Source organism: Haemaphysalis longicornis, unplaced genomic scaffold (assembly GCF_048455015.1).
Source record: "Haemaphysalis longicornis isolate Haplotype H1 unplaced genomic scaffold, Haemaphysalis longicornis Haplotype H1 scaffold_1, whole genome shotgun sequence".
In the NCBI taxonomy this organism is placed as follows: Eukaryota; Metazoa; Arthropoda; class Arachnida; order Ixodida; family Ixodidae; genus Haemaphysalis; species Haemaphysalis longicornis.
In genome coordinates this window covers 49,679,194-49,705,560 of record NW_027526203.1, presented here as the reverse complement: position 1 = coordinate 49,705,560, position 26,367 = coordinate 49,679,194, and the positions used below count along the sequence as shown (strand labels likewise).

At 46.7% G+C, this 26,367-nt stretch overlaps 1 protein-coding gene across 1 annotated transcript in view; it reads left to right on the top strand.

The window, feature by feature from the left end:
* The window catches only part of LOC144163970 (protein obstructor-E-like), a 105,635-nt gene extending 79,566 nt beyond the window's left edge, over positions 1 to 26,069 (top strand). The window contains exons 2-5 of the mRNA XM_077694607.1: positions 8,784 to 8,999; positions 12,099 to 12,284; positions 22,624 to 22,825; positions 25,817 to 26,069. Coding sequence (XP_077550733.1) covers positions 8,784 to 8,999; positions 12,099 to 12,284; positions 22,624 to 22,825; positions 25,817 to 25,847 — 635 coding nt within the window. The 3' untranslated portion in view covers positions 25,848 to 26,069. The remainder of the gene's footprint in view (positions 1 to 8,783; positions 9,000 to 12,098; positions 12,285 to 22,623; positions 22,826 to 25,816) is intronic.
* The last annotated feature ends 298 nt before the right edge of the window (positions 26,070 to 26,367 follow it).

The window sequence follows — 26,367 nt, the reverse complement described above, 5'->3', positions numbered from 1 at the left end:
AAACGGGAAGCCCCTAATCATCACCATCATCATCATCATCATCATCATCGGCTAAGGCCCATAAAATTACTAAGGTAGCGCCAGTCTATGATCTCGCCGCCTTACGCCCTCACCCTCGCTGCTTTCCCCCTCCGTGTTTGGATATTTTTTGTTCTCCGGCGAGCGGCCCCCGCCATTGGCCAACAGAAAAGTCACGTGTTATTTTTCTTCTGCGTCCACCGCCCGGTCGCCTCACCGATATCTCGCCAGCTAGGCAACGCCGCTGCTGCGGCGCCATTTTTGGCTGCCGAGCCACGGAGCTTCAGTGCCGGCTTTATCGTAGGCGCCAGCTAATAGCAAAGTAAGAATTAGCTGCTCGTTCCGAACAAATGTCGCCTTCGGCGTCGCTTTGGTTAATTGTTGGGTTTTACGCGCCGACGCAACGCAGTGGAGGGCTCCGGATTAATTTTGACCACCCGGGGATCTTTATCGTGCGCCGAAATCTCGTACACACGGGCGTTTTTTCTTTCCGCCTCCATGAGAAAAGCGGCCGACGCGGCCAGGAATCGAACCCCGCGAACTCGTGCTCAGTAGCGCAACGCCATAGCCACTGAGCCATCGCGGCGGGTATCGGCGTCGCTTTATGTTGCTTCTCAGTGCCGATGTGTTGTGCCTTAGGCAGCGCGAATATCATCAGGGAGGGCAAAAGACTTCGTTATTCCACCCGGAAAACGCGACGCAGAAAGGAGAAAAGTTTGGTTGCATAGATTTGAACAGGCATACTTCAGGACGACGCTGCCACGACTCTTTTGCGAGGTAAGTTTCTGAATGCTTGTTGTTGCTCTGTTAAATTCTGCGCAAGCTTGAGCGGTCACTTAGGAAGAAATGCGTTTACCCTCCGCCACCGTCGTCGACCCTTTGTTCTGAGTAGGCATTGCGCGCAGCGCCGAGTTCGTCCCGTCGTAAGCGTTTCTTTGGATAAGAGGCCGTGTATTTGTCATGTGCGCGCTTAATTTCCGGCATAATTTTCTGCGGCGTAGCAAAATAAGTCGGTTGTCGTACGGTTCTCGTGACGCGAGAATTGTTCACCTGAATTCATGCTTGTTTTGGCCGACAGCAGCTTGCGTCTGACCATGTATCGTGTGCGTTCCTAGTGCGTGTACGCTCTTTTTGGCGTGAAGTCATGTTTTGTGTGTTAGCGACCCGGGTGGTATTATAATCCCGTTGTTATGACATTGGAGTGATTTGCTGCGTAATATGGGCTTGGTCGGTGCGGCGCAAATTGAGGCTGTTGCGAGAAAAAAAAATTGCGGCTAGGTAAAACAATTTAAGGCCAGCTAATATAGTGACTGCGCCGTTGACGTATACGTTTGATTCGGAATTTCTGTTATCGCTTTATTAAATTCGTGCACGTTTGAATGAGCACTTCAAATGCATATTCGCACCGTAACGGCTGTACGCCCTTTCTTCCGTGTATGCACAGAGGAACGTTAATTACAACTTACGTTTGCATTACACGTGATGCCGTACATTTGCAGTGTGCGCGCTAACTTCATCTTAGTAGTCGACGGCGCAGCGTATCCAGTCATTGCGATTTGAGCCAAAACACAAAGGGTGACTATTATTTTCAGCAGACCTATTTGTGACCAGCAAAGCGCTTGTTAAACGGGTTTAGTGTAAGCGAGTTGAGCGTGGACGCGGCACTGAGCAGATGCGAGAAGACAAATTTGACCATGCGACGGTAGAACAGTCACTAACTCTCTTCTGCAATGCATTATTGCCTATATTCGCGGAGTGTTTGTGGCGCATCTCAAACTCGGTGGTGACATTTTTTTCCCTTCTCAATAGGATTATTTCACGGATCAATTTGAGCAACGGATACTGGAGAAGTGTGGCATTAAAAAACTAAACTCAAATTCCACTCCCACAATTTTTTCTCATAGGAAGCCACGTCAGCAGCACAAGCCACCTGCACGACGTCATTGCGGACGTTTGTTCCAATAAAATATCTATTTGGTGGCACCAATTCATTTTTGTGATATACCTTATGGTTTTTTCTTGATAATCATCGTGACATTGGTTCTCTTTCGAATTACATTCGGGTGTATTCCTGTCTTAGTGCAATGTACAAATATGCCAGAATACATCCCAGAACAAAACAATTCTGTCCAGGCGCCTCCATTAATAACTGCTGTAAACGACCGCGCCCGGTAAAAAAACGTATTGCATGATTTAATTAACTGTAGTAATTAGTTACATAATTTGTACCTAGAGGGACTCGATCTCTGGTTCGTCTTAGAGATAGAGCCCACAAATCTGTAATTTCAGCTTACCCGATCGATTGATCGCCGTCTTCTCTGGCGCCTATTCCGAGAATTACACGCCTGCGTTTTTCACTCGGTTCGCACATGAACGTACGGCCGCAAGTGCAGTTTAGTGAATCCGGCTGCGAAATCTGGGAAGCAGGGACTTCTCACGTCGCCGTACGTGCACGCACGCACAACAGCATGTGTATATTTCTCCAATCTATTCACAGCAGCCTACAACGACATGAAGGTGAAAGAAACATTTCTACAAAAACGGCAAAGCACTTTAAACTGCGCGGAATTAAGACAGCAGGTAGGTCGTTAGTAAAAGCGGGCGCAGAGTGAACACCGCTAATGATTCACAACCATCGCAAGAAAGGCGAATGCAAGGAAGCTAGCCCGGCCCTCGAACGGCGGAATTTGCGAATAAAGCTCTCTGTATACTGTCACAAACCTTGCGCAAGCCCTCTGTGCAGTGATTGCACGACCACAGTCACGCGAATGCAAGAACAGAACTACCGTTACAGAGCAGTTTCAAATGTCCACGCTCGATCCTTTGGCATTCACGAGCTATCCTGAGATGTTACAGCATGCCGCACACGTAAACAAAAACCGCGCCGTGCCTATGCGACAGCGGCATTCACCCTGCAAATATCCCCTTGTAGACAAAAGTATAAAACAAAATACCCTCACTCAGTGCGTGTTAGTAAAAAGGGGCTCTAGAAGTCCCATAAATGCTACCAAAGAGCGATTGCGGCGCGAAAACAAGAGGAAACTGTCCGAAAAACTGCAGCGAGCGGCCCGAAACGTTGCGAGGGCATGTGCTCTGAAGCAGTTAACAAAAATGGCGGCACCGGCGCGGAGTTAAAGGGACCGCGGCGCCACGGGTGAGGGGAAAAAAAAAGAGGAGGGTAGCGGAGAAGGAGGGAGCCGTTGGCGCTACCTTAGTAATTTTAGGGACCCTATTCGAGGCAAGCCGACAGACACACGCTGTAGAAGTGGGTGCAGTGTTCGCGACTCGCGAGCAGTGACGTAAGGCGGGCCGTCCGCCGGCGCGTGCCACATACCGGATGAGTGCCTGAACTAAGCGTCTCTACCGCTCCCATTGGAAAACGGGCGACGCGTTAGGCAATGTTTATACAGGCGGCGTTGGTGCAACAAAACGCACAAAAACAGCTTCGTGGCATGCACAGAAGGCATCGTCCCAGCCCTCCGTAAGATTGTGGGAAAAGGTACATAGCCCAAACCGCGACCGACTTTATAGACAAAGCCGGTCGTGGGCCAAACTGAGCGGTGCCTCAACGAACGCCTCCGAAAGCACAGCAATAACGTAAATAACAGCACGGGGGGGGGGGGGGGGGGCGTGGCTGGCGTCACATTGCAAGCAACATGGTTGCTAACCAGTGTTTGACAAGTGCGCAATTGTAGTCAAACACAAGAGTCTGCTCACGCAAGAAATATTCGAGGCTCATTTGATAGCGATCGCGGAAGACCAGTGTGATATGTCTGCCTCTGTGGCCTTATCAACGAGAGGGCGGGCTTTTTATAATCAAGTGGGGCTGGAAGAAATAAGCATGATGACGTTGGCCAGCTTTTATTTATAGATATGAAGATGTCTGCTAATAACAGTATTGGTAGGTAGCAGCTTGTGTGTGGCTACTAGCTTATCCTTGTTCTCTTAGCGCCTTCATTCGTTGCCATCCCGTCTCCCTTACTCATGGTTGATTGATTATGATGTTTAACGCCCCGACGCAACGCAGAGGATCAGGCAGCGCCGTAGTGAAGGGTTTGGGAGTAGTTTTGACCACCCGATGATCTTAAAGGTGCCGTGAAAGGCTTTTGCCGATGCATGGGTGTTCGCATTTTCAGGTTCACCAATTTCCTAGTAATTCCTTCCTTCAAGAATTTCGTTAAAGCGTTGATAATTAGCGGAGTTATTGCAAATAAATACATCGCATTTTCGCCCGCTCCGCGATTCTGCCTCGTTTCGTCCACCTCCTCGCACCGCGCGCGGGTAACTGCCTTTGATTCCTCGCTTCGCGGTCCCGTCTGCGAGAACAACCGGTTGATGGCGTCGTCTGCTACTGCGATATTCTGCGCCGCAGCCTCGCTTTCGGATGGGCCGATTGACTTTCTGCGTTCCGTTCGGGCCATTTTTTATCATTTTGCCTATGAAGCCTGCGCTCCGCTCACGGCTGGAAAGATGACAGAAGGAATGAGGCTGGGCATACGGGAGTCTAAAATATCGAAGCGAATGTGTAAAGAATCGTCTTTAAAATTGTTAGTAAGCACGTATATGCATTCCCAACCAATATATTTCTGAATTGGCCGCTCGTTCGCGCCGATGTCGTGCTGGGTTGTATTGTGGTGACGCCATGCACGCGCGTACACAGGCACTTGTCGTATTCCATTCCGTTATTCCGATAGCTTCTAAACATTTATAACCATAGCAAAAAAGCAGCCGAAGGGTTTCACGGTACGATACAGGCACTATTTTTAGAGTGCGTCGTGCATTCAATTTTTCCTCTTTCCCTCCTTACTATTCAGGAAACTCCTATGCGACCCTGTGTTTATCAACTGCTAGACAAGTACACCATAACAGATATTACGAGCGGTCTCGGAAGAGCGGTCGGAGCTGTGAAGCAGTGCGCGCCTGCCTTTTAGTTCGACTGTGCATATAATTACACGAAACACTTATTCCACCATCGATTTTTCTCCTTATGGCCTGATTGATTTGATTGTTTGATTGTAGGGTTTAACGAGCGGCACTATATTCCCCCTCTCCCTCCTCCCTTTAGCCTACCCCGTGCCTTGTTTAAGGGGATTGGAGGAAACTATGTTTATTTTGTTTAAAGACACGCCCATTTTGCAAAATACCGACATCAGTATTTCATCCTCTGAAACTACAATTGCCTTTTTATATATACAAAGCACGAGCTCAAAGCTGAGCGAAGAGCACCTATGACTTACGCTATGCATTGACTCTTGATATGGAGTTCCCTTCTTCAACGAAACTTTTTTTTATTCGACAATACGATTGCCAAACCATGCCACTTAGAAGACAGAAAAAAAGAAAAAGCAACACCCTGCCGGGATTTGAACCAGTGGCTTTGATTGAGCGGGCGAGAGGCATTAGTCGACTGCGCAGTAAAATAAGGGCTGGCGACGCTGATATAGCCTGTATACGACATTGCGATCCAGCCTTTGTGTCACATTATTGTATTGTACATGATTTGGAGGATTTCTGGCTGGTTAACTGAATGTTTCTTGAATAACAGTTCACAGTAAGGCTCCATAAAGCTCCTAGCATTGCTGAACTCCCGCAACAGCACTGTACCGGCTGCGACTGCGATTTCACCCTAGGGGAATTGTGCTCGTCGTACTTTTATATTAGGCTTCACGCTGAAACCTTTGGTCGATATTGATTCCTTATTACCCAGTAAACCTTTCGTACCTCCTCTTTTGCTACTGCTGTTAAATCATCTTTTTTTCTGCTAGCGTTGCTGGTCGCACACGAATATGCAGTTTGCAACTTCGAAAAACGAATTGTCGCCAAATCGAACGGACGGAGCGTCGTATGCTGAAATACGGATCGCATGTTCTTAGCTGTGTGAACTTCATCGACCTGACTATGTTTTTTTGCGCTCTATAAACTAATAGCCGCATTCATAACGGCACTATTTTTGTCGGCGTGCAGTTCTCGCTTCGCGATCGATTCCGGACTACCGTTCGGCCTATCGGGCGTCCTCGCCGTCTTCAGTCGGCGAGCCAGTCACGCATCGCGGACATTCGATCGGCCGACGTGTTCCTGTCGACGTTGGCATCATGTGACAAGGGGTGGTTGCCAACATGGAAGTCGTCGTCGCCCTCGTCGGGTCATCGTCGTGTCGCCCTAGCCAGCGCGCCTTAACGAGTCGCGTGATAGTGGAGTAGTAAAAGATAAATATCGACGAACACGTTGCGTTAAGAATGCTGCAGGAAGCGCTGACCAAAGGCGCCGCCGTGGCCTGTCGACGCTGAGCAGACGACGCTTCTTTTCGCCAGGAGTGCGAGAAAAAGTCGTCCAATTGCAGATTCCTTCTTCGTGACGCGCATGGTAGACTTGATGACGTACGCAGAAGAAGATGGCGGAGCCCAAAAACGTGCAGGAAAGGGTGGGAACACGACTACAAATTTTACAACGACAGTAAGAGCTTTCCGCTGCACGTAAAAATGTTCTACTTGGCAGAGACGACGACCAGCCAACCTAACGATTTCGCTAGTTCATTTAAGATGCTCAGAACAACTTTCAGGGCCTCTTTAAACGTGCGCGAAGATCTCGAAAACACGGGCATTTTCGCTTTCGCGTCCATCCCGTACTGATGGTGGTACTGCACGCTAAAAACAACATTTGGACCCCTTCCTATACACAAGAATGCAAAATGGTCGTCAAAATAAAGGAATAAGGACCTTACCTACAGAAGGGAAAACGTTCCTTTTAATATTTACTTGAAACGCTGATTTTTATGCCTTAGTTATACGTAACTTTTTCACACCACGAACCCCTGCGCAGCGCAAACGAACGAGCTCAGCAGTTAAAAAAAATTCGCTCCCATCCACGCTGTGAAGGTGGTTGGGCTGCGAACCTGCAATCGACACCCACAACGATTACCCATGCGACATCCTTCAAATCACCCGCATAGCTCTAAAAAGAGTGAAATCAGAGATGACTGAAAGCAGCAGCGACGAAAGAAAGAAAACGGAGAGCAGCGTCTGGCCAAAGCGAAGGAGAGGGCGGCACGCAAGGCTATGGCTCTCTCACTGCCTCCCCTTCACTCTTGTTTAATGTGTAACCGTCAAAGAGCGCCCTCCCGACCTCCTCATCACCAGACACTGTTCCGTTCGCTACTAATCCAAACCACGCGAACGCCGTTATCATACATTATGCGATTTGCACTTCACACGAGTGCTTTGAATGAGCGCAGGTGGTACACCCGCCGCTGTGGTCATTGGGTGAACCATCTGTCTCCTCCTGTAAACGTAGGTTAGTCGGTAAGACGACGGGCCGTCGCTCAGTTAGTCATTCAGGTCCAGGTTTGATTCCTATCGGTCCCAGTAATTTCTTGTATTTGTTGGCAGGTGTTTTATATTGACGCCGACGGTTGTGACAGAACCCTTAGCAGGCAGGAAATACTGCTTCGCAGTAAAAACACGGCGAGCGTGGCCGAAAACCCCTGGTTTTAAAATGGTATACTCGTTTCCACCGCTCTTGATAAGAAAATTAATGTTAAATTTCAATGGCAAATCGGGAGCGGCTTTTGAGCAACGTTTTCGCTACGTTTGGAGCAAACACGTTGAAGTAACGGAATCCATTTCCAACGGCACATTGAGGGCACTGTCGCAGTCAAGATTGCTTCCCTAAAACAAAACTTGTGCTACGAAGAACGGGGCATTGGGCTGGAACTGTCTGGACGCGTTTTTTCTCTCGTGAGGTTGTCGCCGTCGGCTGTCGCTCTGCTCTCTTTTTCTAACCGCCGCATGCATCCGCTCCGGCAAGTTCGCGCAGCTTCACAAAAAGACAATAGGATGCTGCGCGCCTCTCGCGCTCCTGCTACTGAGTAGCAAAAACTTGGAATCAAGCATTACAGATCTCAGCTCCTACGACGACTGAATGTACATGGCGTACAAACACGCCTTTGACGTTTCTTTGTGTTTTTCTTCTGCTTGCAAAAACGCTAAATAAACCTTCATAATGGCCGGTGTTGGGCAACGTCTAGACTGGGAAAGTAGTAAGTGCGAGCAGGGAGGCAGACGCGTTTAAAGTGCCCGAAGTAAACGCTTCCGGAAAATTTCTGGCCTGGTCACGCCTCGGCACTATATGCTCCGGCAGGAGCGTGGGCGCTTCCAGAGCCCTCCTGGAGACCCATGTTCTTCGAGGGAGCAGCGTGACGTGCGGCGAACCGCTGCGACCGCTCTGGATCTGCGATTAGTATCCAAAACAACTTCCGTGATACGAAGGAGAACCGGAAAACAATGCAACCAACCACAAAACAAATCAGAGCGGCTCTGATCACCTTGTGAAGACTCGTTCCGTTGCGTCACCCAAGATTGGCGTCAGCCGGCTCACGTGTGGTCCCGTCATTTACGCTGTGATTTGTATTCTCTCTCGCAAATAGAGCCGGGCTGCCTTCTTTTTTCTCGTTTTTTGTTCACGGCGAAAAATATAAATCACAATGACTTGGGCACAATTTTAGTGTGTAATTAGGCGTCAGTCGTTGCTAAAGAGACCAAAGCGGCCTTGTTATATTATATTCTTCATGTTATATTTTCCTCGGCTGATTATATTATATATATTACAGCGGCGTGGTTCTACTATATTTTCCCTTAGGTCAGATTCTCCTCGGCTGATGGTGCATTTTCGCTGAATGTTCCCAATAGTTATTCGCCACGCGGAGCTTCAGCGTCACGAATAGTGCCGGGTGTCCTTGCAACCCCTCGGCTGACCAAACGCTGTTGCAGGAGCGGTGCCCCTGGTGGTGGAGCCCCGCCACTGTCCCGACCCCGGCCTGCTGGCCTGGCCCCACCCGACGGCCTGTGACCGCTATACGCGCTGCGAGAACGGCACCGTCACCGAGGAGGTCTGCCCCAACGGCCTACTTTTCGACCCCAACGGCGGTATCTACGACTTCTGCAACTACAACTGGCGCATCGATTGCGGTGAAAGGCTGGACAAACGTGAGAGCCGTATCTACCTACCTTCGTATTTTAACAGCATGAGAACTGTTATTAAAATTACCTAATACTATTTGTTAATGTGCCAAGCAATAATAATTGTGTTTCAGGAGTCCGAAGGGTAAGTGGCACAAGCGACAAATTTCTGTCGAAACATGATCATTTGCAATACAGCGTGCATTTTCCACTGTTCATTATTTGGTTTAGGAGAAATTTACAAAGCGCATCTACGTTAGGGTATTAGTATACCTGAAGCGACAGAGTTACTTCTCCGTCTCGGGAGCGTTTTCGAACAAACCTCCTGGGTTCACCATCCGTCCTCTCCAAGATACGAAGGTCAGCTGAGGGAAGCTGCTACGGGGACGCACGGTTCAAAAGCACCTCGCATCGATTCCGTGAATGTCATGTCGTAGCGGCCACTCGAACCAGTGTTTTTTTTTTTTAACCCCAGTTGAAGCTTGCAAGCTGGACCTACTCGTAAACGAGTCCCACCTGTTTTCGGGCAACTCCGGCGTATTTGTCACTGACGACTAAAGCAATGTCTGCGAATCCGGCTCGCTAGGACTTGGCAATGCGGCAGCCCGGTCAGTCTCCCTGGCCATAAAGGAAGGTGGGAGGAAGCAGTGACTATCGACGGCGGCCAGCTGCTCTCGAAAACACAGCCCATGCTCTTGTCTGTGCATACTTACTTAAGTTTAAGGTAATCCTATTTTAGCCCAGGACACCACCGGCGAACCCCCTCGTTACCGGCGCAATTAGGGAAAAGCTGTAGGGCAGCTCCAGCGAGATGCATCACCCGTAGTTCCGCATCATCATGCTAGAAAGAAGCGTTCCTGGTCAATCTCCTCCACGATCTCCTAGTGAACGTGAGCGCTCTTTTCAAAGCTCACAGAAACGATTTAGGTGCCCGTGATTATCCCAGGAGGACATTACGGGGATCCCCTATCCACGCGAGCGATTGAATATGGCCCACCTGAAACCTGAATGACACCTCGCTTCGAGACAATGTTCTTCAAGCACCGAACTTTCAAACCGGTTCAAGCGTATAAAGGCACCCTATGAAGCAACCCAAAAATTACACCATCTTCCCGTGGGGAACCCTGATGAGGATGCGAAGCATCATGGGGGTTCCGTGTGGTTCCATTGTGTTGCCGTTATCTTGAGTGATCTGGTGTTTAGTAGCGCCAGAGGGAATTCCGCGTGCGGGTCCACAGCGGTGGCAAAGGCACGCAAGTACTGTTGTGTTACGGTGAGTAGGCGGTGGTTCTCGATGCGGCGAAACTGATCCATCATGTTTTTGTCGATGTTGTCGTCTCTGTGGTAGAATCCGTATTCTCCGTCAGCGTTGGTGAGGTTGTTGACGTTGGTGCACCGGCTGAGAGCAACGTACACGCCCTCCTCTTCGCAGCTTTGTCTTCTTCTCCTTCTTCTTCAGCGGTTCCCCTACGGGAAGATGACGACGGTGGTTTAACGCGAAGGTACCTCGTGATGGATTCTTTGGTTGGCCAAGCCGTACGGGCATACTGCCGCAATCATCATCACAGGTGCTCCGAACGGGCAGAGACGCGGGACATCCCCCCTAGCAAGAGATGCTTCGCATCTAAAAGACATACTGGCCTTAAAGGCACTGATACTTGCTAGGGTTGATGAGGCTACTTGCTTTCACAGTGTTGCAATTACTACAAAACCGAATTCACAAGACTGATGTATGAACATGCAAACTGCCCTGGACGCACGTCGCACGGGTTAGGCTAACTAAGGAGTCAATGTCTTCGTTGGTAACAAGGTTTCTTACTTTAGTCGGGTTTGTAGTTGCGCGGTTGGCTACATATAAAAAAGGAATAGCTCAAAATGTGGGGCATGCAGCTCAGAAAACGGGGCATGCTCTTGGAGCGTGCAAAGTTTTGCCTCAAATAATGTTTCCCTTTCGGTCGCACCTCCCTATCCAGGACGTCCTTCTCTAGATCAAAGAAGTAGTGGCGATCGCTCTCTTACAAACAGCCTGCGCTTTAACTCTACAGCACGCGCAAGACACGTCTTGACTTCTCACAAAAGTGTAGTCAGCAGTTAAAAGAAACGAAAAACACACTTAGTGAATGTTTCAAAGAGAGCCGCACATGGGAAGGACGCCGTTTCGTCGATTCGGACGAAGCTTATGTTTCAGTGTCTTCCTGCAGCAGTCTTTACACAAAAGCGAGCAAGGCCTAGTAGACGTACTAACAAATGCATTGCTTATTTCATGCACTTAGCGGGCGCCTCGGCGCTGCTACTTAGTGAGGGAAATGGAGGCAGCAAAGTCCAAATATTCTCCAAGCGGGTGTCATCCATGTTAACCATTTTTGTTCTCACTCCTGAAGTTACCTTTAAGGATTGTATTTAGAACTTCCCGCTGTTAGCGGTAGTGTATACACTGTTGTCTTCATCTGTTTGGCAGAGTTCTTGAAGTTTTGGGGGGAGATTGTATCGTCTTTCCGTCTATGCAGGCTGTGCATTGCCTATGCTGAAGGGCCTGTTTATATGTCTTGCTTGTTTATTTGTGCGCTAGCCTAACGGCGTATCCGATGTCAGTGGGGTGTGAATGAACGATTGATTGTTAAAATTATAAACGTAGTAATAATAGAAGTATTTCTAGTGGTATAAGCACTCGTATGTAAAATGAAATAGCAAAACTAGAGCAACCTGATGTGAAAATGCTCGCATGGGGACAGATTCCCCGCGAGCTTGAGTGCATTGCAGCGTTACGGATACTTTTAGATAGACTGTTGACGAGTTCGTAACCCGTGGAGTTCGCTATTGCCGCAAACTGTAAAGCCAGTGCAGTGCCCCTCCTCGCACCTCGCTTGCTTTCAGAGGTTGTTTCGATGTCCTACAATTTTCCGCGGTGCGTTTTTCAAAGCCTAAGGTGATGGTTGTTAATCTGTGCTCGCAAGTGCTCTTGTGCGTACACGAAATAAAACGGGCACGCATGCGGGATCAGGAGGCACGCAGAATGTTTGTTCTGAAGCCCTCCTGAAGACAACATTGAAATTAACTGTAGCCTCTGCGCAGCCATTAAGAGTCTGCGCTAATTGTGAGTGTATCGTGCATCTCGTGTTCGTGCAGCCGGCCCCATTCCTTCGCCTGACTGTCCCTGGCAGTTCGGCATTTTTCCGAGCGGCAGCTGCCTGCAATACTTCAAGTGCGAGTGGGGATTGGCCAACCTGACCAACTGCGAGCCGGGTCTCGCCTACGATGACGCCACCCACTCATGCAACTGGCCTGACCTGGTCGACGGGTGCGATTCGGAAGGTGCGCTCTTTTGCTCCTTGCACAGAACCCATAACAATGTTCCACCTGTCATGACGAGCAAGAATATAAGTGCTTTTACCAGCTGGTCATGAAAGCGAAACAATTCCAAATTTGTCATGTCCATGCCAGACCTGTCATGACATCGTCTAAGTTTGCACCAAAAACAATTGATCCAGGATAAAAAAGCGACAGATAGTTTATTAGGACGGCCTTCGGCCAAAGTGGTAGGAAGGAACAAAATCAGCATGGTGCCTTTTCCCGTAGGTCTCGTACAGCCGAGGGCGACCTAAACTTGAAACACACCCAATCGCAGTCGCGAAGGCGAAGCGAATACCAAAAACAAAATCTTGTAGAAGTAAACTTAAGACATATATTCCAAGACTCGCGAAAAATAGGTATGGAAGAGGATACGCGAACTGCAAGGGCAGCAAATCCGCCCCGCCAACCAGTTAATAATGTCGGCGATAATCTGGTCTGTGGGACACACAGATGTATTGGGAGCATTCTTTAAATCAGCATCAAGTGCAGGGCGCTATTCTAGCGAATTCTTGAAGTACAAACACAATACCCACAAATACAAAGAAATGTTCTCATAAGCAATCATATAACAGTGACCTTTTATCGCTTAATTGAAAGCTGGCCCGAACGCTCTCGATAAAGCAGCACCTGGGCCAATAATATTCAGTATCAAATGGTGAAGAACTTACACTAAGAAACACACATTGCGTTACTATCTCTCTTAAATAGAAGGTGGAACAGTGGATACAGGCCCTCCAAGACTGGGACACGGTATTTTTTTCTAATCTTAAAGTAAAAAATATGAAGTTGTACTCCCAAGCTGAACACCTATAAACGGTAACAATTTGTCTTAAAGAGGTATTAGAAAAAAATGATGAACCGTATCTAAATGAATTTCTTAGATGCTAACCGGCTCATAGATCCTCCCCAGTCTGGCCTCCGGAACAAAAATCTATGCCTGACCAACTTTTCCGCTTGTATTACCAAATACGATATGCATTTGCAGATGAGCAGTACTTTTAGTCGGTATTCTTTGGCATAAAAATCATATGATACCACTTGGCAGTTTGGCATACTAGGACACAATTGTTCTCTTAACCTTAAAAGAGATTTCCAAAAATCTATGTCACGCTACCTTTATGAATGTGCATTTCGTAGAGAAAAAGGTAGCAGTGTGTCAAAGCCATTTACACAAAAGGGAGATCTGCCGCAAGGGGGCTGTGCTGAGCTGCACATTTTTTATCCCAAAAATGATCTTGTTACGTGCTTTACTTACGCCGACCATTTACTATTCTTCGTATGTTGGCGATGTGCACATCGATTTCATATCAGGCAAACACATAGATTCAGCTATCAGTGAACATGCCCTAAAAAGGGGTAGACGATATCTGATTGAAGTTCAAAGACTCATTGCTCCCGAAACAGAGATCTACCAAAAAAAACATAATACGCCATCAAGAGCGAACACTAGTTTCTCGGGTCAATCTTTGACTTGCGACCCTCGTCTAAAAGAAGTATTTGAAGTGTGCTTAATGTGCGCACAATGCTTAAAGTGTGCACACATCAAGTGGGCTTGATGTGTGCTTAATATGTTAGCATGCACAAAATAAAGCGTCACACTCGCCTCGGTGGCTCAGTGGCTATGGCGCTATGCTGACGAGCACAAGGACGCGGGTTCGAATCTAGGGTACGGCTGTCGCTTTTCTGATGGAGGGGAAAAGCAAAAACGCCCAGATTTCGGCGCCCGTTAAAGCCTTGGAAATGCTTTATCCGATGCATCATTAAACAACCAGGTCGGCCACAGGGGCTTTCAAACTATTAGGGGTCATTTATACTGAATCCGATTGTTGGTACGGGGAGTACCAGCGCACTTTTGTTGGTGTTACTTACGCCATGTAGCTTACATCGCAGATTGCGCCCCAGTGTCACCACCTAACAAACTGCATGTCAAGAATGATGCCATAAGGATCGACCTTCCTCAGCTCAACCGTTTTTAGTGATGATCAACTCCATCACTCCAAACTGTCCATAACAACCTCAAAAGAATCAATTTCACCCGCGTATATAGGGGCATATATGTACATGTGGAACAACTCATATTGACACACACTCAGGAAAGGATCAGAGTTTGCAGTTAAGAAATCTTATACCTCCTAAACGAGTACAAGGTCGCTAAGTTGTTCACTGACGCATCAGAGACCAAACCAGCCTTAGCATGTGGTACTCTTGGACAACGTCCTTACATCGCAACAACAATGATCAGAAACAATATCAGTAGTACAGCGTAATCACTCCGACTATAGAAGGCTATGAGAGCACGTTTTCTAAAGTAAAATACACCGTGTGTTGTATACACTGTCGCCCTCAGTGTTGTCATGAACCTGTGAACAGCAAAGGCCCACCGCAACGCAACACTTAACGCACTCCGGGCAGCTGGATATGGCAATATTACAGTACCTAGCACTCTGGCTATCATGAAGCTGGCGTAGCTGCCGCAAGAGTAATATTGATATACCGCAAGTGTCTTACAAAGAGATGAAGCCCACAGTTAAGAACATGTCGCATGAGCTCTGGCAAAGAGTAGGAAACAACAAATTTCACCTCGTACAACCAACTGTGAGACGCTAGAGGTCTTAGAATATGTCATAGATATGGCGCACATTATATTAATGCCTTTCTTTTCAATCATTAGATCCGGGTGAAAGGAGAAAAAGCTGCAAGACCAGCTTGACACGCTTCCTCAACTGCATGTAGAGAAAATCAAGGCAGATAGATTCCCAAAACAGCTTTTGTTTGTTTGGCGCAAAACAAAGTAAAATGCAAATATGTAAACATAAATTTACACATTCACGCACATATATATACACAGGACACCATTGTTAATAGCTCAAAAACCCATCAGCCCTGAAACACCACAGTGAATACAACGGCAGTTTTACAAGTTCTACTAACTAAAAACATAGGCGTCAGTAGCATACAAGCATATTTGAAATAACATGTGTTTATTGTTCCCGAAGAAAGCATCCCAAAAGGCCACTTGCGCTTATCACAATACGCTGCCGCAACTCGCCGAAACTTAAAAACATACGAGAAACATCAAATGACAAGTGATACCAGTGAAAACTATTTCACTCAGATATCCGGAAAAAAAAACGCCAACGACAAATATTTGAAAAATAAACGCCAACCTATTTTTGACATATTCTTATGAAATGCAGGATTTCGGGAGAAAGTTTAACACCTCTGGAAATTTTCATTGATGCGTTTGGGTCCCTTAACTTGTCCTGCATGAGAGGATATCCCAGTTTCCCATACTACGGGTTTGGTATGTCACAGACATTATATGCAGTTGAAGCCAACTCAGAAAAAGAAACGTAGTGTTGTTCTTTGCACCAGTTTTAAAGTTGAGATGCAAGAGGTACATGTATGAATTTTGTATGCTACTATTGCCGTATTTCTAAAAAAAAAGCGGGAAAAAGGGTTGGCCAAACAAGACGTTTTCTATATTTATAAGCACTCCTTTTTGAAAATATGTGTACTCAGTCTGTTTGTCAAGGTGGTACTTCCCCAGAGTAAATGACAGTAATCTAGATAAGAGTAAAATAGGGAATTGTATAGAAGTTTTGCCTTATGTGGAAGAATGTATCTCTTAACATAGCTTTATCCAAAAATGGTTGACAGTTTTGATGTAATATAATTTACATCATCACCCCAGGTCATACGTTCCACAAAAGACCAATTTAACCTAAGTTTTATTACCAGCAGAGCTGTTTAGGCTTGAATACTGTCCGTGCGGATCATTAACAGGAAACTGTCATCATTGGAGATGTGTAGAGGGGGAAACGCCAGGCCCACAAGTTTGAGGGAAATAGCGAGGAGGCAAGGAGCCCACGAGCGGTTAGTGGGAGTCTGCCCCTGAAGAAAAAAAATGGTGTTATGGAGATCCCGGGATCAATAACAACCGGAAACATAACCACTTGGCCACCCCAAAGGCCCGAGGGGAACGGGGCGAGCAGCGGCGGGGAACGCTAACACGTGCAGGGAATAGAAAATAGAGAAAAAAAAAACGCTTCCCGTGGTCAGAATTGAACATGTCTCCCTGGCGTTATGAAACTGGAGTCCATCAGGTTGAGCAATCATTTTGTTCTTTATTGTGCGCTACCTTACATTCGCGGCGCTCAGCATTTCCTTTGGGTTAGTAGCATAGGCGTTTCGCTTTGTACTTTGGCTGAGTTGAAGGGGAATTTAGCTTTGGACATTGGAAGTTTGGATTTTGGACTTTCGGAGGGTGGATTCGGCACTTTGATAGAACTCAGTTTGCATCTTTTTAGCGATATTTCTCTTAGGAAAAGGGCAGACCTAAAAAAAGCCAAGGTAAAGATAGTGGAGTTCACCAGCTCCGCTGTTTCCTGAGTCTTTGCATGTAAATTGCGGGGGTGGCCAAATTTTTCAAAAACATTATTATCAACGGATACATTCGCGTTTTCTTGGGTGGAATATTTTGGTCTTCCTCTTATTCGTGTTTATTTCAAATACGGTGGCTGTAGTTCATTGCTCAAGTTGTAGAAGGGGCTTATTCGATTTCTCCACATCTGAAAGTAATAAATAATAGTCAGTCCGAAAATCAAGCAATGAGGGTATCGTCTATATTACAATGTCGTTTAAATATACACTAAACAATAAAGAACTACGAACGACCTTTGGGTACGCCTGACAAAATTGATTTTACACAAGACGAATGCCCATTATATTGCCACGTAGCCAAAGACGATGCAGGTTACTTCAAGTAACAAAGCTTATTGGAGCCAACTTGTGCTCCGATAAAACTCAAAGAATACGCAATGATGGAGGCGAAAAGGAAAAACGCCCATGTGTACGAGATTCCGCCGCACGTTAAAGATTCCCAGGTGGTCAAAATTAATCCGGAGCGCCCACTACGGCGCGCCTCTTCGTCTGCGTTCCGTCGGTGCGTTAAACACTACAATCAATCAATCAAAGAATACACAAGCTGCGAAGGGGCAGTCAACGAAGTGACTTGTGCAGACTGCGTCGGCGGTGTTTGCTTTGCGAGCGTTTATCTTTCGGCGTTAATCTTTCGAGAACTATCTTGTCACATCGAGAACACTGACGATCAAAGGCTAACATTCTACCGGCTGACGATAGACGATATACTCTTCCTAACAAAAAATATAGCCTGAGCAGTATACAAAATAGTGCGACAAAAACCCGCGCCACCTTTCTAAGATAAGAAATCTGGGCGCGGCCAGACGCTGGCAACATAACACAAGAACAAACCTACCAGAGTGGATAGTTAGCGGCAATATGAACATACTGCTGTCCGCAACTTAGGTATGACGATATGAGTGATAACGGTAGTCCGCTAAAAGTATTTGCTTCCAGCTTTATTAATAACAACGCGCGATTCAAATAATCAAATGCTTCTGTAAAGTCAACGATTATGTAAATTGCTAGTCGCCTTTTATCAAGTGCCTTTACGATAAATTCCTTCTGCTATCACAAAGAATGCTCCGTGACCGCTGTTTCCGAAATCCAAATTGTGCGGTAGTCAGTAGCCCATGCTCATCGCAAAAGTGTAAAGGCCTAGACAGAATAATCTTTTCCAAGCGTTTAGAAAAAAACTGGTAGTTTCGAAGAAAATTTGATGTCCCCCAATGAATTTTCACTCTTCTTAATCAGACCGCCACTTTTTCTAGTTGCATTCGTTGCGAGAAGACGTCTTGTAATGAACAGATATTAAATACGTGTGTAAGGCAAGGAAGAAATCAATCTTGAAGAAATTGTACTGGTTTTGAAGCTATCTCTCCCCGTATGGTCCTCGAACTGGGCTATCTACCCTTCACAGAGTGGAAAGAAAAAGGCTGCAAAAGGCACTCCAATTTCAAGGCGAGGCATCCCAGAAGCCCCGTGTTCGAAAGGACACGAAAGGCTACAACCCTTGCGACTTTTCATGAATGATGTCTATGTTTGAACCTCGGAAGGCGTTTTCACAAAACTTTTTTTTTGCCGTGTATGTCGTTTGTTCCAGTGATTTCTTCGTGACCGCAGGTATATTTTGATTCCGTTCTTTGCGTTACATTCCTTGATAAACAGCTGCGGTCGTGACACTCTTGGTTTTTCAGGTTTGATTTTTTGTGAAATTTTTATTCAAATAGTCGTTCATGGTTTATATGCCTTTTGAACATGTACGTCTAAGAAACGGAGAACTAAAACAAATGTGTTTTAAGAAAAAAATCTGACTGTGACGACGTCATCGATTCATCTGGGAATCAAAAGAAATTCGAACAATTTTTCTATTATGTTTTATAGGCCGCTCAAGCTTGGCACAAAGTGAACAGAAATAAAATTTCATAAATAAAAGTTTTTAAAATATAACTTTAAAATTTTTATTGTGCTATCACACAAGAATTTCCAGTTTCTGTGCCTATTGTCATAAAAATTCGCAAACAAAGAAAAAAGATGGTTTTAAAAGCCACGTCGCCCCTTAATTATTCGATATTCGATTGTATTTTCGAAGCTAGATATTCGTATTCGATACGTATTCGAAAAATTTGATATTCGCACACCCCTACTTTTATGATCATACCGTCTGCATCAATGGTTCCTATTTTTTAGCCGAAGAATGGGAACAGGTAGCTGATCACCTTCAAAGATCAGCTACCGGACTTATTTCGATGTTGAGAGCGTCGCTCAGACATGCATGTTTTATATTCAGTGTTCAGCTATGGAACCAGAAAGTAGGCGAGATTTCGCGGAAATATACAGTAAGCATACACCGAGAAACACTGCAATTGTACTATCCGATAGACTTTTAAATGTTGGCCTACTAGAGTTGTTGAAATCCCCGAAGACGTCGAGTTTTCGAAGCAGGATTATTTTAAAAGGCAACAGAAGCTACACATCTAACACCCGTCACACTGATTGTTCGCAGCGCTTTCATTTTTCATAGCCCTACACACCATTAGCTCAAATCACTCCTCGTAATCTTCATAGAGCAGAACCATCTACTCCAAGTGGTCCTTTCCACAGCTGTAATTTTATGCACTACAGTCAAACCTCGGTACAACGAACACCACATTAACGAACTTTTCAGATTAACGACCGTTTAAGAAATCCCACACCGACTATTTATAGTTTTAATGTAAAATTATTTCAATACAACGTACTTCAGAATAACGAACGTTACAAAATAACGATCGTTTTATTTAGTTCCGTGCCATGTTAACAACACCTCAGTACTACGAACTCATATTTTCAAGGCCGGAGTCTCTTAGAACTCCGTTAAACAATCGCGGCAACCGGGGCAGTGTGCTAGTAGACGACACGGCAAAGCGCAGCGAAGAAGAGGACGTCTTGCAACTAGCTCCGCGGAATGCGGCAGCCGATGCAAGAGGGAGAAAAAAGGTGAGGAGAAGAGAAAAAATGAAGCATGGGTAGCCTTCTCCGTCCCGAAAGCCGCGGCCGCGCTATTCGCCCTCACCCCAACTTTTTCTACGTTCCGCCGCTGCTCACGTGGCTTGCTGGATCTTCACGGACATCAGCGGAGCTGACAACAGAGGACATTGCCCAGACCGTGAGCGTTCAGGATGAAGAAGTGAAGATGGCAGCGAGGATGGCATGAACAAGGATGCCTCTGAGGGTGCCGCAGCAGCACTCGAAGACTACGACGAGCACGCGACGACTGCGGATGTGGTGGACAGCATACAAAAACTCCGCACATGTCCGGGAAAAAACCGCACGGCCACTGATTCACTCCCCAGGAATGTGTAAGAGTTTGAGTCCTTCGTGCTAGGAAGCTTGTGCTACTCGCGCTAGATGAAAATCGCCAACCACTTTAAATAAACGTGCATTGTTTCATGATCACTAGTGCATTTTTTTTTGTGAAAAATGACTCCAAGGATGCACTGCTTTACACGTAGGTCGTTTTAGGCATTGAAATACTATTTGTCTTCTTAAATTTTGCGATTTTCACTATAACGACCTTTCAGAATAACGAGCAATTTTCCACGGTCCCCTGAAGTTCGTTATATCGAGATTTCACTGTATTAATTTCGATTTATTTTACTCACTACTCGCACCTTTGCTCATACTCTCTACCTATACGAAACTTCACTCATACTTTTAAATTAACATGGCTGCTTTGAAGTAATACAACCTTTATCACATTTTTATCCGATCGTACCACTAGCCCTCTTGGTCGTAGATGCCCTTGCGCCAATAAACGGCGCTAAAGAAGCCTTTGGCGAATATCAGCAGGCTGAGGATGATAATAGTGATGCTTCCATTCAAAGATGGCATGAAAAGGTGGCCAACCGATGGTAAAGCCTGTTCGTCTGTCTGGTGTAGGTCGTCCGTCACGCATGGTTAGGAGCAGGTTTCCAGATCCAGTGATAGAGGGCGCCGTAGTCTCGCCACCGGTGGCCTCGCAGAAACCTGTTGCCAGGTGCCCCGGTAGAGGACGCAGTGGTCTTGCAAGGGCTTGAGACCACTGCGTCCAGGTGAGGAAGAGGGGAGGGAACCTGTGGCTGCTGACGTTTAGCTGCTGATGCCCTTGCGGGAGCAATAGACTTTGCTCGGCGACCGCGCTGCTGATCTCGAGCAAGTGCCCGTTGACGTTCGAGCCGACGCAAGCGAGCGACAACCCCGTTGGTCCAGAAGGTTTCACACTGGGTGAAGCTGATTGATTTGTTATGAGGTTTAAGGAGCCATGAAGACAAAATACAAGTTTGTGTTATTCGAAAGAATTCTTGTTTTATTTCCCCAGCGCTTGTCCGAATGCAAACGATGCTTTATTCACAAAAAAAATCAATTAATGGAAGTTAAAAATTTGATTTTCCCGCTAAATTGTGCGTTTTCGTGGTCTGCAATGACATCACAGGAACGGACTGCTCTGCTATGGTCCCTAGAAACATATTTCTAGAGAACATAGCTCTGCAGCCGATTGGGAGGCCTTGTGTGCCGTTAGTGAACCTAGATGGCGCCACCATACCATAGCAAGCCATTTTCTGCCTTCGGCACGGAGCAAGCATTTCTTCTTCCGTGAACTTTGAATTATTTTTGACCGTAATTAAACCTGGCTTGTTTTTGTTCACGTAGAAAATGATCGTTTCGTGAAACATAGTGCTCGCTTAACAAATATGGTCACGTAAAACACCGTTCCTGGCATCAATCGGCAAGTGTAGTCTGAGACCACCCCAAAGCCCGAAGCCCTGTGCAGCTAATAAACCAAGCATATTCCGCGCAGTACCAACAGCAGTACGCATCGGCAATTCTGTTTACGTGTGCTTTCGTAACTCCCACTGTTTGTCCTACCATTCTTACGGCTTTGAAAAGAATGTTCCCTAAATTTAAGCGCAAATGGCTCGTTCGGCAAGCTTGTGAGCTCTGCATAATTTGCGTTTGCTTTTGCCTCCCTCCGCCAATCCCAGAGCTGTCACATGTGACATCATAGGTTCTGTTGCGGGAAATGAGCAAGTGGGTCGCATGGCCATTCCCTTTTTTCCTAATTATGTAGCTTATTTGAGCGAAGTTAACGTTAACAGTGATTTCAGTATGATTCTAACGAGGCAATCTTTTGAATGAACCAAACTTGTGTTTTCTCTTCATGGCTCCTTTAACGCGCCGACGCTACACATGGCGATGGGCCGCGGCGTAGTGAAGAGCTCCGGATTTTTTTTGTCCACCTGGGTACCTCTAATTTGCGTCAAAACTTTGAACACACGGGCATTTTTGTTTTTCGCCTCCAACAGAAAAGCGGCCGCCGCGGCCGGGAAGTGGCCCCTCGCCCTTCGGCTCCGCAGCAAGAAGACTTAGCCACTGAGCCCCCGCGGCAAGTCTAGGTGGTGCTGGGTTTAATTTTTTGAACTGAGCCGAATCAACAGAGAGTTCACCAGGCATACCGGCTTTATGTCACCTTGATGTAACAGGCAAGGGGAAAAGGCGGCGGGAAAATATGGTGGGAAACCCTAGTGAAGCCATAGAAAGTGGAGCCAAAACTAGGTGCCGAAATAAGCCTTCTTCTCTGTTCTACTGCGAGGAACGGGCCGTCGCCTGTTATTGTAAATTTGTTTGTTCATTACAAAAATATGAAACTAAGAAGTGTTGTACCCATATATGTGTTTCATTGAGTAAAACAGCTGAGTAAGTTACCTTTCTCTCCGTTGCTCTCGAGTGGCGCCCATTCAGCGCCCCCTGATGTAGCTGGCTCGGGACTGGTTAGTAGTGCTTAGCTGCTCTAGAAACATGAAATGTGGTGCTGGCCTTATTGTGAGTTGGACCGTGATGCGAGAAAACGCTCGTGCAGCCATCGTCGGCTTCCGGTGCCCCGACAAGGTGACCGGGCCTGGCGCCAAGTTCTACCCGTACCCACGCTACCCGCACCCGGCTGACTGCACGCGCCTCATCACCTGCGTCAACGACAAGCCCCGGCTCATCAGCTGCGGATACGGAAAGGCATTCAGCCACTACAGCTACACCTGCGAGGACGCCTCCAACGTGCCTGATTGGTACGTACACTCGCAAATGCTCGCAAAACAGAAAACAAGGGGAGCGCTCCAGAAAACTGAAATATTTTGAATCATTGCAAGCACTTATGAAGTAGTCTAGCGCGCATACGGCTGTTATTTCGCGTTCTGCGTCCCGTATACCACGCTGAAATCCTCCCTTGAGTGGACCAAAAGTAGTAGTTTCATTTGTGAAACTTGGCTCAGCGAAACTCGGGGCCAGGGATGGCAAAATTACTTCTAAATTGTAATTAAATTACATTACTCATTACTGTCCTAGAATTTTTTTAAATGTAATTAAAGTACATTGGAAATTACAGGTGGCCAAAAGTAATGATATTACATTACTATTACTTTACAAAAGTAATGAAATTACTTTGAAATTACTTTGAAACGCACGAAAAGGGAATGAAGAGGCGCGAGAAAGCCGGCAGAGCAATTATCCAAGCGTTCTTTCCTTCACGTTCGTAGAGCGCCAATGCCCAGAGAGTGCCCGCGCATTGGAAATCTACTTGGTCAACTTTTCTTGGTCAACATTTTATGCCATAAGACTAAAGGACAGCCTACATCGCAGTCAAAAGTAATTGCGAAAGTAATGAGTAATTTTTACGAAATTACTGGCCTGAAGTAATTTATTACATTACTAAATTACCAACACTCAAAAGTAACCCATTCTATTGGTCATTACAGCGGAAAGTAATTTAATTACAGAAATTTAATTACTGTAGTTTTGTTGCTGCCAAGTCTGCTCAGGGCACATCATGTTTTTGGAGCGTCACTTACAATATCTCGCATTTAAGCTTTCACAAAGGGTGTGCTTACCTTTTACGCCACTGGTGCAATCAGCGATAACCTAAACCTGCCCACAGGTAAGGGCTGGGCGGCGACCTCTCAGGTACAACAGACTTTTCCAACGTCGGCCACATGTTTCAGTTGGATTCACTCGCCGTAGCATTTCAGTGAGAGGTGCACCCTTTCTGAAAACATCAATGACGCAACGTTTTCCAGTCTGCTTCAGCAACAGACTGCTGAGCCAGAAGATGCCGGGGAGCTCGCCGACGGTCATGCGTGGTGGGCTTACGCTGCAGAGCGGATAACCTGGCGCCGTGCCCTTTGTACCTGCCACCCTCCGCACTTGCCGTGCAGTGGCTCAGGCGCTGTTGTCTGCTGCTGAGCCCAATGGCATTGCGGCTCCGCTCCCGGACGCTACGCTACCTGCTTTCCAGATGGAGACAAAAATGGGGAGCGATCGCGTGCCCAGATTTCAGCGGTCGAAGTTATTCCGTAGCCCACAAACATACGGCGCGCCTACATAGTTGACATATACCTACACGGCTGGTACGGAAGGTGAATCGGTTGAGATATTGCCGAGTGGAGCGGACTGCAAGGCGGAAAGCCCTCGGCGAAGCGGTTAAAATATATATTTAAAAAAATTACCTAAAGGAATCTCGTAACATCTAACAAAGGTAAGAACGTCAGCCAGCCGATTACGCATAATACGGCGAAAACAGCAATTGAACGAGGACCGCGAAAGGTGTTCACAGACACGAGCGCTGTAGGCGGACAACAAAATGAAAATGAGGCTGGGCAAAGCCCGCATAACGTTTGCAAGTACGTTAATGCGAGATCACCATTGGGTCATTGAGGGATTTTTTGTTGGCGCCAGCCTTTCTTTATCAGGGGCGCTTATCAAGCGTCCACGGGAGGCCGTCATTGCCGCCACCCAGAAACAGCGGCGCCTGCCGGAAGCTGCAGGGACTGCGCAGGGAGCAACTGGAGTGTGGAAAATGATTTTATTAATTGATTGTAAGGTTTAATGTGAGGACGCAATGCAGGCGATGAGGCGCGCCGTAGTGGAGGGCTCCGGAATAATTTTGAACACCTGGGGATCATTACCGTGCTCCGAAATATCGTCCACACGGGCGTTTTTGCTTTTCGTCTCCATCAGAAAAGCGGCCGCCGCGGCCGAGAATCAAACCCGCGTCCTCGTGCTAAGCGGCACAACGCCGTAGCCATGAAATGTGGGAAAGAGGAGCCGTGGTGGTGGGCTCGCCGATACTAATAGTGCGACGAGGACACGAGGGATACGGGATGTCAGCAGCCGCCGCGCGGGCGCAGTGACCTTCGTTCTACCCATGTCGCCCTTCATTGTCCCTTCCAAGACGCGGTGTCCAGCAGTTGTCAGGACTGACGCTATCACACCCATGTGCCTTGCGCGGCCTATCTAGAAAAAGCGGTCGAAGCTAACGCTAGCGCTACTTCAACCAACTGAAGGCCTGAAATGTGAACAGAAACGAACTTTGTCCTCTGAAGACCCAGTAAATGGCGTCTAATTACGCGACCTCAGCCAGGCTTTCTACGCAGCCGCGCGCGCTTGCACTCACATCTTTACAAACGGGATTGATGACTAGGATCTTCTCCCTAGTAAAGTGGTGATTTTGTTATGGCACATACAACAGTTAGTTATACTGCAATGTTTGACATTTCTCTTTCGTGTCGCAGTGTGTGGAAATTTTAAGATTCTTTGAAAACGTTCAAGTTTTCAGCATCTATACAATAACGCCGTGTTAGTATCTAGGTATAGGCTGTAAATAAATGTAACCAATCAATAAACAAACTAATTTCAGGACTAGTATATGTAGTTTGAATTGTCGCTATCTTGGCGCCATGCGATAGAGGGAAGAGGTAGGGTCATTAAGTTTCGAAAATAAATGATACGGCGATTATATCCTAAGCGGTAGAAAGAATATGACGTCGAGGTGAATTTGCCGGATCATGAGAAGCATCAAAAATAAATGTGCGCGTCTGTCCTTGAAATGCTTTTTCGATGTCTCCTGTATCGAAGCAAGCAGAGACGCGAACTTTTCTCCACTTCACCTTTCACCGCATATAGAATGCTTCTGCGCCTCCGCTCTCCGCGAATAACATTGTTCGGCAATGGTGGCCGCAGGTCCATGTATCTGAAGTCCTCCTTTTTCTTTTTCTCTCTCGCAGCCCCATCGTTCTGGCTCATCACAAGAAGTAGGCCACAGCGATCCTCACTGCCGAGCAACCACACGCGCAACCACGCTGTCCGATTTCCTGAGAAATTATCCCACTGTACTGCACGCAATTTGGAAAATCCAGTCGTGGAAGAAAATGCCTGTAAATGCCAGATAATAATTTTTAATATATTTATGCTCACTTCAGTGCAGCTTGTGTACACAGAACGGCCCACATGTGGGAAGAACTTCGACAAATAAAAAAAGATTTTAGCATATTGCAGTTTTTCTTCCCGTTATTGCACAGCTCTCATGTCGTACGGACATCGCCACGCCCAATTTCAAGGCACGCTCGATAAGATTATGCACAGCAATTTGTTATCTATTTCGCTACAATTATGACTCCTGTGTCCGAGGACCAGTTAAGAGGCACTAGAAATAGAGTGACTACTAACTGTACCTCCATAAGAGAAGTCCCCCTAAAACTGTTGCTGAATCAGTGAGAAGATTGCGGTGCACCAAACATGGAATTGCTTTCAATGCACTTCTTCCGGAACAACCCCA